Source organism: Simochromis diagramma, unplaced genomic scaffold (assembly GCF_900408965.1).
Source record: "Simochromis diagramma unplaced genomic scaffold, fSimDia1.1 OVJJ01000514.1, whole genome shotgun sequence".
In the NCBI taxonomy this organism is placed as follows: Eukaryota; Metazoa; Chordata; class Actinopteri; order Cichliformes; family Cichlidae; genus Simochromis; species Simochromis diagramma.
Window position 1 is genome coordinate 2,950,736 of NW_024387346.1, and position 15,205 is coordinate 2,965,940.

The window sequence follows — 15,205 nt, forward strand, 5'->3', positions numbered from 1 at the left end:
TTCATTTTGTGCATCATTTTTTGGGTATTGTATTTTGTACATAATCCTCTGTCATTGGTGCACCTAAAGCAAAAAAAAAACAACTAATTGCACTTAGTCTCTCTGAAGGAAAATGATTTTAGCTTAATTCTAAATCTAAATGAATAACATAACTGCAAAACTTCTTATGCAATATTTATGCTTTTATCATTAATAATTATAATAATTATTATTCATTTTATTATGCAGTTAGAGAGATAAATGCCACAAGATTGTAAAAACGAGCATCTGCAGCAGATAGAATAGTTTTTACAATTTGATTTGATTATCTGTCTGTTAGGTGTGGCTGTGTGCAGGCAGGAATAGGACCCAAGGTGCAGACTCCGGAAACAGATGTGAACTCAAAACAACTTTAATGTTAAACTCAAATATAACATAACTGGAAAAATCAAAATAAACTTACACCGGAGGAATGACAGAACACACAGCTAAGAAAACAGTAGATCGCGACACGGACACAGAGAAACACAGGGCTTAAATACACAGAGGGAGCAATCAGGGAATGAGTAACAGGAGGGAAACACAGCTGGGGCAAATCAGGCCTAACGAGACAAGGGGAAGCAAAACCAGACACATTAACATCAGACATGGACTTTCAAAGTAAAACAGGAAACACATAACACAAACTGAACAAAGACACAGACTCTCACGCACTGCAACAGAGGGAACAGAGATGTGGGACCAGGGCAGACACAGACACTGACTGGACACGGGGATATAGCCACTAAGGACACACAGAGACGCGAACTAGACAAGGGGATACAGCTGACAGGGGAGACAGAGCAGCTAGAGAAGACAGAGACATAAACTATAAGACAGAACTCAAAGAAACCAAAGACTAGAAAGTATAAATAATATAATAAACTCAAAACCCCTGGGTCAACGACCCAGGCATCCTAACACTGTCATTACCTATCTTATATTTCTGAACATGTTATTTTCCATATCTAATGAGGGAGCTTTTACTTTGGAAATCTGACTATTTAAAATCTTGATGGATTCCAATATCTAAACGGAAACAAAGCAAACTGGTGGCTTCTCGTAACAAACTAAGTCTTTTAGTTTCAAAATATCACAGATTGAAGTCTTTATAAAATCTAAAGACTATCTGGATGCACTTATTTTGAAAATATTAAATATTTTAGAGCATGAGATGAAATGACAACTAATGCAGAGTAGAAAATGTTAATCCCTCCACTGCATCCCTGAACATTGTACCTAGTTTCTGTCAGGTGTGTAACAGCGCAGCTCACACTGATGATGAGCCTAATTTTTTCTTTTTAACAATCTTACCAAATAAGTAAGCAAGTATGGACTTCAATATTCCACATTCTGACCTGAGAAAATTGTAAGTGAAGTGGAAGAGAGCTAAAATGGTTAGGCTGAGGTCAATGCAACAAAACACTGTAGTCATGTAATTAATTTTGTTCCCTATGAGAAGCCAAAGTGATTATTAGGACAACGTGTCATTTTAAGCATTATTTAAAAAAGAATGGGACAGTGTGCAAGAAGTAGGTGACAAGAAAATAGAATGCTGTTTATTTGTCAGAAAATCCCACTTCTGACATCTGCTGTAACATCTTCATTTCCTTGTCACCTGAAAGCTGTCATATGGCTATATTTCACAACATAACTTGCAAGCAGCTTCAAAATTACAGAGACAAAAGGAAAAAAATGCAAGTTAGAACCTCACCCTCCTTGTTTTCCCCTCCTTCACACGCTTATTGTTGCATAGCAGGGACGCCTTTTTCTTCACCTGAGTGACGCTCATTCTGAATATGTTGTATGGCAAAATCACCTGCAAGAAAGGAAACAGAAGAACACAAGAGAACACATGGAGTCATAAACTAGACATCCATTTTTTATGTTTCAGTTATCATATCAGGTTCAGAAGTAGCATTAGGGTGTGTCTTTAACAACTGAAATCTATATTCTGTATTATTATTATTATTAATCCTTTATTTATCCAGGTAAAAAAATCTCATTGAGATTAAAAATCTCATTTCCAAGAGAGACCTGGCAAACAGTGGACATGGTATACCATGTCCACTTCAGTTTATGTCATACATACTTAGGGTACAGTAATTTGAAGATTTAGATTCAATTTCAGAAATCAAGTGCTTTCTCAGCATGGCCTCATGACTGTTTAATGAAATATGGGTTTTTTGAATCAGTAAAAGGAAATTTGTCATTGATGTGACCGTAGAAACATTTGATTAACCAAAAAGAAGAAAAAATGGGGTATATATACATAGAGAGAGAGAGAGAGAGAGAGAGAGAGAGCGAGACCACGACATAACATTTATTCAGAAGTCGTTGTGTTAGCTAGTAAGTTTAAGAAACCCCTAGACGGAGTGCAGTGCTCCGTGTGAATAAGAACATTTTGGAGCACTGACGAAGAAGAGGAGCATAAACAGTCTCTAAAGCCTAGCTGTTTTATTCATGTTTGCATTGTTTTTATGTTAACAGTTGTACTGTTCGCTGAGTTTTGCACTTCATTATATTCTCACTCTCTTAAGCACTTCACAATACTTAAACCGTGGATCCCGTAGTTGTACATACAGTATAGGACAGTATAGTATATAGTAAGAACTCTATGCGTTCACTTTAATGTTAATAATGGATCGTTTAACAGACTGCACAAACAAGCATCTTAATAAGAACTCACCGTCGTGCCGAAGAACTTTTTACTTTACATCAAGCCCTCTGTCACCCAGTTACCAGCGCGCAAGTCAATGTTGTCTTGGTTCGTTGTCGTGGCAACACACTCACCAACGTCTCAGTATAGGGTCTGCTGATTGGCTCGAGCTGTGACAGACAAAAAGCAGGCTTTCTCATACATGGTTGTTTTTGAATACAACAACTATCACGTAAGTTTGTAAAAGCAAGTAAAATGACTAATTGATTAAAAAGTGATTATATTTAATTGTTGTTATTCAGCATTATTATGAGCTTTATTTATATGTTACTCAAAGTCTCCATAGTTGTAAAGTTTTTGAATCAGTCACAGTGCATATATATGTTTTCACTTTTCTCTTTCCCAGGAAGGGAGAAAAGCATATAACTAAGAAAAAACTGACAAAAATGATCAAACACCACGTCCAAAGACATGCAGTTAGTGGGGATAGGATACTATAGGATAGGGGACAGGCACTTGCAGGGGGGGGCGGAAGGGGCTTGAGCACCCGCCCCTTTCCTGATGGGTGCCCAAAGTGCCCTTTTGTTGAGGCAATTGTTTTTTAATTTTTAATTATTTTTTTTTATGTGTGTGTGCGTGCGGAGTCCTGTCTGTGCCCCTCAACAATAATATTTAACGATTAATCACAGTTTTGCTAAATAAAAGGATCTGGCTTGCATCAGTCACATGATCACATTTAACCAATGATCGCCCTTGACGGCAGAACGCGCTGGTTACGAGCCGGGAACGAGCTCACAAAGAGCACGCGCATTTTTTGCGGTCCGGAGCTGTAGGAGAAACACAAGTTAACTCAGAGACACAGACTGATGCGACAAAACCAGTAAGTAGGTGTACAGCGTACACTGTAGTGTGTAGCACACAGGAGTATTAGCTTATTACGTGCACGTTGGTAAGCTGTCTTGTTGCAACTGACGAACTGAAACAAACGAGCGTGCTGTGTGTGCAACAGCGTGACAAACATTACCTGTCCTTTTATTAACTGCACAAGTAGTGTTGGTCATAGCTGCTGGCTACCTGTGTAAGGCTGTCATGGGTCTGTAGCTCTGTCACCGTTTTAGGGAACATATTTAGTTTTAAAGTATTTAGAACATATTTAGTTTTAAAGTAAGTTTCCGGGCTTTTCCTGCCTTTCTGGAGGGATTATATTTCACTAAAAAACGATCTAATATGCATGTCCACATAATTATGCATTATTATAATATTTTAAAAAACACACGCTGTATTTTAAAGAACATACATTAAGAAACAGATTATATTAGATTTATATTTTAAATAAGACAAAATGCTGATTTTTACAGCAGCAAAATTATTGTATCTCTACAGTTTAAAAATGTAATAAACTTTCTCCCTGCACAGAGTGGATAGTGAAACAAATGGAATCATCATAAATACATTATTTCATATTTATTACTTTTTTCCCCTCATTGCTTTATTATTGTAGCTCTAGTAATAAATAATAAGGGAAGGATTCTGGATCAGCACCATGATGGAGACTTGTGCCCACAGTATATACAGTATTCTGAAAAAGGTCTAAAATGTCACTGTGTGTGCATGTGTGTGTTTTATGTATATGGATTTTTTAATTATTACTCATGATATAACATTGTCCAGACATGGCTGGTAAGGACATGAGGAGGAAACAGTAGGAGCTGTGTGAGGCTACTAAAGGTAGTGGATCCCTCAGCAGCTGGATTACAAAGAGCAAAGGTAACATTAACACATGTACCAGTTGTTGGAGAGGTATTCCAGTATAAACAAAAATAATAAGCACAACTGAAATGTTTTGCTTCTATAACATTTTTCTGTCATCATTTTATTATAGATTAAGTGTAAGAGTTGTTAAGTGTGGATAATTAAATAATAGTTTATTGCAATAGCAAGTTGTGCCTTGTTCTCAGATGGACAGCAAGTGGAGAGTGATATATGAAATGATGGGATGGAAGGAAGAAGAGAAGCAAAGAGTGATTCACAGTCTAGTTTATTTCTCAGTTTTTTGTTGCCTTATGGTTCCAAGCGCTGTCACCAATTTTTGCATTTTGTTATTATCTCATGACACTTGTTTAATCAGCTACCATCTCTCCTATGGACTTTTTAATGTCTACAGTCTCAGATCAGCACAGCCCTGCCCTCCAGCACTATCAGCAGCAGGAGCAGCAGCAACACCTTAACAGCAACATTGTACCCATCAGGTAAAACATAGGCTACGTTTGCTTTGCCTTGTTGCCCATATTCGATTCTTGATGAATGTGTGTTGTTGTTATTCAGCCTGGTTCAATGTGCCCCTTTTTAGCTTTGAGCACCCGCCCCTTTAAACATCTCTGCACGGCCCTGATAATTGATTGATCTAAATTGCTCATAGGTGTGAATGTGGGAGTGAATGTGAGAGCAATTGGTTGTCTATGGCTGTGTCCCTCCGTGTTAGCCCTGCGACAAGACTGGCCACCTGTCCAGGGTGTACCCCGCCTCTCACTCTAAGACAGCTGGGATAGGCTCCAGCACCTGCATCCTCCAGCATCCTGAAAAGGATAAGCAGAAACAAATGGATGGGTGGATGGATTACTTAATAATGTAAATATTAAGATGAGATTATGCCCTTTGTAGGAGGCCCCAAGGATGCCCAAATTTCATTATGTTAACATTAGCGAACATAGGCTAGATTGCTAGATATTGCTAGATAAGCGGGAGTGAATGGATGGATGGATGGATAATAATAATAATAATAACTCTATTTATAAAGCGCTTTCATACAAAGTGCTGTACAACTAAAGAGATAAATCAAATAAAAGCGATACATAGCAATACAGGTAAAAGACTCAATACAAGTTAAAAACAATAAAAACAACAATAAAAATTTAAATGGTTATGTTTCACAGAATATGTTTTAAAACAATGTAAATAATTTACTTAAACCCTGTGAACCCAAATATGACTGATGAGTAATAAAAATAAAACAAGATAACAAATTAAAAGAAGCATATACCAAAACAGGAATGAGGTTAATCAACGACTGAAATGACAGCATGGTTTACAAGGCAGAGACAGAGCATATCATAAATAGCATTCTACCAATACAAGTCACCACACATCAAAACCACACATTGGCCTATATGTAAGGCATGCAAAACAACATTTTCTGAGCTAAACTGCCTCCTTCAATTGGTAGAACTCTAATAATGTCTAAATTTAAATTTATTTAAATTTATTAACCTTGCCACTGTAAGGCTTTCAAACATTCAAATCAATAACAACCCTTAAGGTGAACACGTGTTAAAACCCAACAGTGTTAAGTGCAGAAGATAGGGTAAATAGCTGAAGTTCAGGTTACCTGACACTCGGACCGGCGGCCGGCAGATGTATTTTTATACATCTGCCAGCATCTGGCCAATCGACCACCTTTCATTGTTTATACCGTTACAAAAAATAAAAAATTATTGGCCCATAAAAATGAAAAATCATTTGCCCGGTGGGCTGATGGCCAGTCCAGCTATTGTCGTGCCATGAGTTAACCCTTCACGTGCCAACTGTGGCACGTGTGCCTAGGGTTGCCGACCCCTGGTCTAGACGCTGGTGGTGGTGAAGACAAAGACTGAGGTTTGGAAGTTCTGACTAAGGTGTCTGTGAGGTGAAGATTCGGAAGAGGTGGGCTGCATGAATGAGATTCTGAAAGAGAGAATGATGGAGAGCGCAAATTTAAACTATGCAAATTGGCGGCTGATTAATTCAAAAAAGGCAGGCAAGAAGGTGATTGGGCTAGAAAAATTATGACATTAATGAGATTGCAAATGTTGAAACAAGGTTGTGATGTGGAGAATAGAAACACCCAGGAAAGCCGGAAGATGACATTTACAGCTCTTTCTTATTGAACTTGGGCATATGCTTCATTTAAACCCCTGAAAGTGGCAGTGTCTCTCCCAGAGCTCCAGTTTGGTGACATCTATGTGTATCTTGTAGAGAACTACTGCCAGAATGGAAGATTTCAAAGTATGGACAGCTACATGTATTTTCTATCTGGATTTGTAAATAATGCTGTCATGTCAGAGATGGAGAACGAGAAACTGTTCACCATTAAAGCAAAGGCAAGCACTACATTGCGACGTTACCATGTCGCAATGGTAACGTTGACTGAGGGTTTTTTTTTTTTTTCCAGTGTCAGGTAAATAATTTCTATAGTGTAAATTAGCATCAAGTTGGCCTGAAGTCAGGGTTAGCAGAGATGTTCACATGTTGGTGCTATACTATATGCCCTTTTGGCAGCTGTAAATAAATGTAAATTACACTGGAGGAGAAAGGACTGCAGTACTGTTTTTTGCATGTCCCAGGAGCTGTGACATCAAATGGAAACTATGAATTGCCATTCCTACTCATTAGGGGTGCAACGATACACAAAATTCACAGTTCGGTTCGATACTTTGGTGTCACGGTTCGAAATTTTTTCGATACAAAAAAATGTTTATGCATTTTAATTTGTCATTTATTAAAATTATAAATATATATTTTAACTCAAAAGTACAGTTTTTAAATTTAATGTTGCTGAAACAACAAAATAATAATAAAAAATCTATCTGATCGAGAAATCACTCATCTTTGGAAAAGAGAGTTTGTTACAGAGAAATGGCTCTTTCCAAAATAAGAGCTATACTATACGCTTCTTCTGGGCTATATTCTCAGCAGCATATTAAACATATTAGGTCCTCATAAGGAGAATCATGTGCTAGCGGCTGTCTAAATGACTCGGGTAAAGTTTGTAGCATGCGTGCTTGTTGTTTTTGTCTGCTTCCACTTGTCTTTGCACGAGAATGATGTCGGCGTAAATGTGCAGTCATATTCGTTGTGTTCCCACTAGTGCTGTCAGAGTTAATCTCGTTAAAATGACATTAACGCCATAACGCGGCAAATCTCTGTTAACGAGTTACTGCGGATGGGGCTGGACGGCGTCAACACGTTAACAAGCTAACTGCGCTAACGCACTAGTTCCCAACAATTAAGCATTGCGTGGCACAGCCGACATACTGTTTTACTTTTGTCCAAGACGCGCTTACCATCAGGGTCATGCTTCACATGAAAGCCAAGATAGTTCCAAACGCCAGATCTGAATGACGGTGGGGGAGGTTCAATTTTGGGTAGCGTTGAGGCATTTGCCATGTTGCAACGAGCTTAGCTTCTGTCTTGCTAGCTTGCACTGCGCTCAGTGGATCTGCAGTCGACAGTGCAGCCTAGGCGGAGTAGTCGAACGCAGATCCACTGAGCGCTCAACACAGACAGCATCGTCAGAAGAAAAGTTGATAAAATAAATAAAAGATGACATAACTTAGAATCACCTGTGCAATAGATGCAAAAACAAAGCAAAGCCTTTTTCACATGTCAAAACATAAACTCAGTCTGTGACCAAAGAATTAAAACCCTTTCACCACCACTTTAAGACACCAAATGGCTTTATATGTTTATCAAAACATTACTGACTGGTAAGAATACTGCAAAAAATGTAGAGAAAAAAAACTGTAAGGCACAATAATGAAATGTGAAGGATTTATTTTTAATTTTACAGAATATGATTTCTGAAACAAAGAAAAGAGAAACGATACATAATAAAATATGATTCCAAAAAGTGTACAGACTATAGTGAAGTCATACTACATACGCTTGTGTGTAATTATAGAATGCACGACTTGCACCTGTGATACAAGACCAAAAGCATGTCAAAATAAAATAAAGGATCACCATGACATATCTTTGTGGTAGTTGTGGTAGGAACCCCCTTGAAGAATAGCTGTGCTGAGGGAAATTTTGGAGCACTGACAAAGAAAAGAGGAAGTAACTACCAAAAATACTCTGTAAAGCTTTATTTCCTTGTACATGTACATTCACAATAAAGGGCTATTCTATTTTATTCTATTCTATTCGGGGCATTAATAACTTAAAATCTTTTTATTGTTATTTTAGTAGTTGTACTATTAATGGAGTTTCTTTCTGAAGTGTGGATTTTGACCAGGCACCCCTAGTACAGGAAGGTCTGGAACCAGCTCTCCTTTTAAAGTCTCTGATCCTATGAGTAGTACCCATTAGTCAAACAGAACTTGGATGGAGCCTGGTAGGAGACTCGCCCAGCTCTAGATGAAGGCATGCTTGCCAGGGTGGCCTTGCCATCCCCAAGCATCTGTAAAAAAAAAAAGGCCAGAGTAACCTGTAAGAACCCTTTGAGTGATATTATGATAATACACATTTTTACCTTTACTGTTTAACCATGTCATGGTCCTGGGTTGATGACCCAGTGTTTTGAGTTTTGTATCATTATTGAACCTTGATTTTGTCATTGTTTATCCTCTTTTGGTTTCTGTTTCTGTGTTCCATGGTTGCTGTCTCCCCTAGTCAAGTCCCCTATGTCAGTGTATTGAGTTTTACTTCCTCTTGGTCTTGTCATGTCAGATTACTCCCAGCTGTGTTCTGCTCCTGTGTCTCATTCCCCTCGTTATCCCTCAATGTATTTAAGCCCCATGTTTCTTCATCAGTGTCACATCATGTGTGTTTCATCCCTCAGGTCATGCCAGGTTTCAAGACTCTGTGCAGGTCATGTTCATGTCGCTTGTTCTTGTATATGTTTCATAGTTCTTTCATGTCTTAGCACAAAGTTTTCACAGTTCTTAGTTTCACCAGTTTAAGTTCCAGTTTAGTTTAGCCACTATCCTTGTTGTTTTGTCTTGCCTTTGTATCAGCCACAATAAAGGCTTGCCTTTTGTTTAAAGTTCAGTTCCGCCTCCTTGCCTGTGTCTGCTCCTGGGTCCACCTCACTCTCTCCACCAGCAGACCGTGACAAACCAATGGTTAAAAGGGGAATGTCCACAATTTAGATTTTTGAATGTTTAATATTTCATTAAAGCAATTTAGCAGGAGCAGAACTGCAAATAAAATCATAAGAAACCTAATATGTTGTGTAATACTCCTATTCTGAACTAATTCTGATTTCTAATGGAATACATAGCATAGAATAACCCTTTATCTGGTCTTTAAGTCTGACGTCATTAGTCTGGGCCCAAACTCTGCTGCAGGTCCACAAGTCAAACGATCACTGTGGCATCACTGAGAGTTGAAAAACTGTCTAAATTCTGTAATAAAATCATCAGCGTTGCTGCTCTACCAGGTGTAACAATTAAGTTTAACATCCAGGCATCCATGAAAATGGAATTTATGACATTTAATGGAGTTAGAAGTTAGCAGGGAGTTAGCTCGCCAGCGTCCATCTAAATACAATATAGCATGTCCTGACTGAGGGAATTCTGAAACAAATTAAAACCTGCAGCTCTGCTATCACTTCCGACCTAAATGAAGACAGAATACTAAACAGCAGGGACGTTTTGTAGGGTTACTAAAGTTTGGCTAGCTGATATATAACAATATATACGTGATCGCTAGCGACACAGCTTTGTTAGCAGCATAATATAAACAGTGAAGCTGGATAAGAGATAAGATAAGATAAAACTTTATTAATCCCTCGGGTGGGTTCCTCTGGGAAATTCGGTTTCCAAAAAGCACAGCACCGACAGAAGTTACAGAATATTATATACACACACACACACACACACACACACACACACACACACACACACACACACATACATATATATATATATATATATATATATATATATATATATATATATATATATATATATATATATAAAAATATAAATAAATACAGAGACAAATATAAATAAAATATACGAAGGGGATAAATAGAATAAATAGGAATAAAAATACAAGTGAATTGCACATTTCAAGTATTGAGGTCTATTGCACCATTGACTATTAACAAAAGGTATTGCACAAAAGGTATTGCACAAAAGGTATTGCACAGTGAGGTGAAGAGGCACTACAGCTTAGTTGTTCCCCCCTCCTTTGTCCCCCTGTTTCCCCTCCCTCTCCCCTCCAGAGAGGAGTTAAACAGTCTGATGGCGTGTGGGACAAAGAAGTTTTTAAGTCTGGAGGGTGAATGCTAACTTTTTCTCACTCGATAAAAGTTAACGTGAGGATTCTCGATGGTCAGGGACAAATGCAATCGCTTGACAGGGTGCTGTAAACAGACCAAACTTCAGTCAGGAGAACAACTGAGATAATCCATCCACAATGCGAGGTTAGTCATTTATATACCGTATTTATGGGACCATAAGGCGCACTGTCGACAAACGGGTCTGTGTTCATACATAAGGCGCACCACATTATAAAGCGCATTTAACGAAACAAATCAGTCAGAAAAGTCAAACTTTACTCAACTCATTCCGCTTGCTTCCTCCATTTCCATACCATTAATTCATTAATGTTGAATTCTCTGGTAGCTGCTCTATAAACACTGGAACAACAGTATATGTTATTCCAGTGTTTTTCTAATTTTTGCTATGTAACTTTGCGCTGTCCACTTTCTGCTGTAACAAATTTCCCACGTGTGAGACTAATAAAGGTTATCTTATCTTACATTAATGACTAACCTCATATTGTGGCTGGACTATCTCAGTTGTTCTCTCCTACTGAAGTTTGGTCCGTTTACAGCAATTTTCCAGGCGATTGCATTTGTCAAAAAAAGTGGAAAAAGGTTAGCGTTCATTCTCCAGGTTCAGTTTTATGCTTTGGTATGCTAACATAGCGGTGTCGCTAGCGATCACTAAGGTTAAGGTAACTAGCAAAACCAGCGAGCTAACTATCTACTAACTTCCTGCTAACTTCTAACTCCGTTTAATTTAATAAATTCTGTTTTCATGGATGCCTGGATGTTTAACTTAATTGATACACCTGGTAAAGCAGCAACACTGATCATTTTATTGACGTGGACAGAGTTTTGGACCCAGATTACTATGAGCCGCGAGGCTCCTGACTATGGTAGCCATAACACTCAGACAATTCATCAAGCGGTGCAGTTTTGGCGCGAGATATGTGAAGACTTATCAAAGTGTCTGAAATGTAACATTCCAACTTCCCCCTTAGTGTGTTTGTTGGGCAGCTTAGATAATGTCACTTCAGAAAAGAATATAGCCCATATGGTTTTCACTGCCCTATGCATAGCCAAGAAAACTGTCCTCATGAACTGGAAAAATAAAAACAATCTTAATTCTAACCAATATAGAAATTATCTATTAGATTACATTAGTCTTGATACAGCCTCTGCCACCACATCAGATCAATTGCTCTGGGCTCCTTTGATCAGCTCCATCACCTAGTGGGGGTGGGGGGTCATAGTTTGGTCCCGCCTTCACTGTTGTGATTGGTGTGGGGGTAGGGACAGGCTTAGGGCGTCGGGGGTTCCCCGGAGGCATCTTCCTTGGGGGGCTCAACCCGGGGTAGCGGTCATGTCCGGTTGGGGGCTCTTTTGGCTCTCGGGTGACTGTTTCCTCGTGGCTGCGTGCAGCGGGGCTAGGGGAGGGTCTGTGCTGACGGACGTGGGTTACTGACCTGGTAGCCTGTCTGCCCCTGGGTGGGTCCGGGATGGGCGTGAGGTTCTGGGGGCGCTCCGTCTCTGGGCTGGGGCCCTGGTCGGGCCTCGGGGCCTTGGGTCCTGGTTTGTGTGTTGCCGGGGTTGTGGGCGGGTGGGTGCATGGGGGCCCATCCCTGGCGCATGGTGCCGCCGGTGTGTCGAGCCACCTGGGGGGCTCTTCAACTGGTGGGGGAGATTGTCACACCTTGCAGGAGCTTTCCTCTCCTCAGGAACTCTCTGCAGGAGGGGGAGATACAGGAGAGGTGGAGGAAGATCTCAGCCTGGGCGTCTATTGTCTCATGTAGTCTGGAAGATGAGTGGATGGTGGGGTGGGTGCAGTTTTCTCTGTGGTGGGGTTGGGTGGACTGTCCCGGGCTCTGTGGGGCCGGGGGGCGCTGCTGCGCTGGGCCCCGGTCTGGATGGGCCTGGGCCCCCTTTCCCTGGCGGGTCGCGGAGTATGGGAGTGCCTACTGGGGTCAGCAGGGGAGCTGGCCCCAGGGAGGGGTCACCTGCCCCTCCCTTCCTTCCCTCCCCATCTCCAGCTGCCTCCCTCTTCCCGCTCCACCACAATCACCCACACATGCAGGGCCTTGGAGTAGGGGTATGTCACCAGGGTGCAGAGGAGGCTACCCCCCCCCCCCCCTGTCCCCTTCTGGCTGCCTCTGCCTCAATTTTATCCCACAACTTAGACATTACTCACACTCTCATTACACATACATATAGGATCTTGGGGGTGGGCACGATACACGGAGTCCAAATTACCATCAGGGTGTACACCTCACCCCTGGCGTCGTTGCCCACCTCTCAATTTTAAATACACGTAGACATTGAGGGCTAGCAGGAGGGACTATGCGCTTACCTGCTGCTCTCTGGCAGGTAGCTCCATGCCCTCCTGGGTTTTAATTGCACCTTAGAACACACATGCATCAACACTACAATGAGCGGGTGGAGGGAGGTTTGGAGTCTTCTCTCACCCCCATTCTCTGCGGCCTGCTGGAGCGGGGGGGGCTAGGAGGAGTTGGCCGTCCGACTGCGGTCTGGAGTGTGGGGACTCCCTGCTGCTGCTGCGGAGTTGGGGCGGTCTGCCTCCCCCCACCGCAGGGAAAAGGGTAACACCACCTGGGTCTGGGTGCAGTTCCCCCCTCCAGGGGCAAGGGTACCTAGACCCGGTTCGTAGAGTACGCTTGGGGAGTGTGATCGTGTGTACAGCGTCTCTTTATGTCTGTCTCCACGTTGGTTGAGTGTGGAGTAAGTGCATATGAGAGCATGAGGGTGGGAATGGATGTTTGTATCTGTGTGTGCCTGTATGTCTGTGTCTATATGTCAGGTTGGATATCAGACGCCACCTCTCTGGGGACATCTCAGGCCCTCCAAGGTTTGGAGGCCTATCTCCACCCACCACCACTTCCCCTGCCAGTGGCGGACTCCCTCAGGTGTCGGTGCGTTGGTGGTTCTTTGTGTCTGGGGGTGGGCGTCCGGGTACACACCGGCTCACTCCTTGGCGGCCGCTTATCGGGGCCTGGAGCCTGGGGCTCGCTCGGGCCACTTCGGAGGTGGGGTGCCCCCGGCCTCTCGGCCTGGGGCTCGGTCACTCAGGCACAGCTGGCTGCCGGCGGAGCTCACGGGCGCGTCACTGCAACTCCCCCTGGCTTCTGCTCCGCGGCTGCTGAGTGAGCCCTCATCTGGGACTCTCCTCAGCTCTTACTGGGACAGTGGCGCAGCTGCCCCTCTGTTGGTCTTCCTTGGTCTCTTGTGTTCTGGGGGCCTCTGGATGTCTGGAGTTTTGATCTCCTCCATACCTGCTTCATGCCCTGGAGGACGGGGCTGTGGCTCCCCACACTCCCTAGCAGATCGTTACATGGAGAAACCTTTGGAATGCAAGCATGCTGATCCACACAGGTATGCACACAGGTGTACACACGGGTATTCACAGACGCGGACTACAGCTTTCTTGGCTGCTGCCTCAAAGCACATTGTGCGCTGTCTATCTTGCGTGCTGCACAATATCGTTTATTATTTAGTATCTACTGATATCTACTGCTAGCTAGTTTATTGTGATGGTGCTTTTTTTTTTTTTTATTATGTTGCTCTTTGTTGTTTGCTTTCTCTTCTGTTTTTTTTCTCCATACAGGTGACCCAGGTGTTTTGTTTTGTTTTTTGTTTGTTTTTGTTTTTTTTCTCTTTCTTCCCCCCCTTCTCACCGTCTCTTCTCCCCTTTGGTTTTCTTTCTCTCCCTCTCTTTCTTTCATTTTTTCTCCCTGTCCTATCCCCCAGTCATGTCTGTCCCGTTTGTAGCAACTGAAAATAAAATAAATTCATAATTATAATAAAGGTCAATCAAATGGACCAATATGGCAAGGCCATGATGATCCATCAAGCGGTGCAGCTTCGTAGCTTAGCAAAGTCCTACTAAAACATTTTTTGACAGATTTTTGAGCGCCGTGTACCACATAAAATCAGCTCAAGGTCAGTAAACGCAGCCAGGATTCATAGATAAGGCGCGCCAGATTATAATACGCACTGCCGATTTTTGAGAAAATTAAAGGATGTTAAGTGCGCCTTATAGTGCGGTAAATACGGTACTGCTGCATGGGCTGGGCTACATCGTAAGGGTTTGAAAACTGAGCTTTAAAATGAATAGCGGTAATGAAAACCGAGAGAGGCCGACAGTGATCACTGACTATTTGTAGGGGCTTTTGGAGATTAACTATAACAAGATACAAAGCATTAAAATATGTTAAAAACACAAAAGCCGGATTTGTCACGTCATCACTTAAAGACCGGTGTTGTGCCAAAAAGAGATTTTCTGCCAAAAATTGATTTCCGGTATTTGCCAAAAACTGATTGCTTGTATTTAAACTGCTATAAATAACTTGTTGGTCTATAATATGTGAAACATATGTCACATGTATCCTTCATGAACGATATCACGTCGTCTTGAGCAACAAACAACATTCCTGTAACAAGGTAGAAGCCGCAATCAGTTTTTGGCAGTGACTTTTGTGTATCCT

The 15,205-nt window shown here is 41.6% G+C and overlaps 1 protein-coding gene and 1 long non-coding RNA gene across 3 annotated transcripts in view; one reads left to right on the forward strand and one right to left on the reverse strand.

Moving 5' to 3' along the window:
* hydin (HYDIN axonemal central pair apparatus protein) overlaps window positions 1-2,865 on the reverse strand; it is a 56,528-nt gene extending 53,663 nt beyond the window's left edge. The window contains exons 1-2 of one of the 2 annotated variants that reach the window (XM_040006827.1): window positions 2,708-2,865; window positions 1,733-1,837 (exon numbers count right to left, since the gene is read on the reverse strand). In XM_040006827.1, coding sequence (XP_039862761.1) covers window positions 1,733-1,810 — 78 coding nt within the window. In that variant the 5' untranslated portion in view covers window positions 1,811-1,837; window positions 2,708-2,865. The remainder of the gene's footprint in view (window positions 1-1,732; window positions 1,838-2,707) is intronic. The other variant, XM_040006825.1, reaches the window with a different exon arrangement.
* LOC120718333 lies at window positions 12-11,643 on the forward strand. Its single transcript, XR_005692449.1, has 3 exons — window positions 12-24; window positions 2,365-2,371; window positions 11,407-11,643. It is a non-coding gene; the product is annotated as an uncharacterized LOC120718333 (long non-coding RNA).
* Window positions 11,644-15,205: the final 3,562 nt, after the last annotated feature.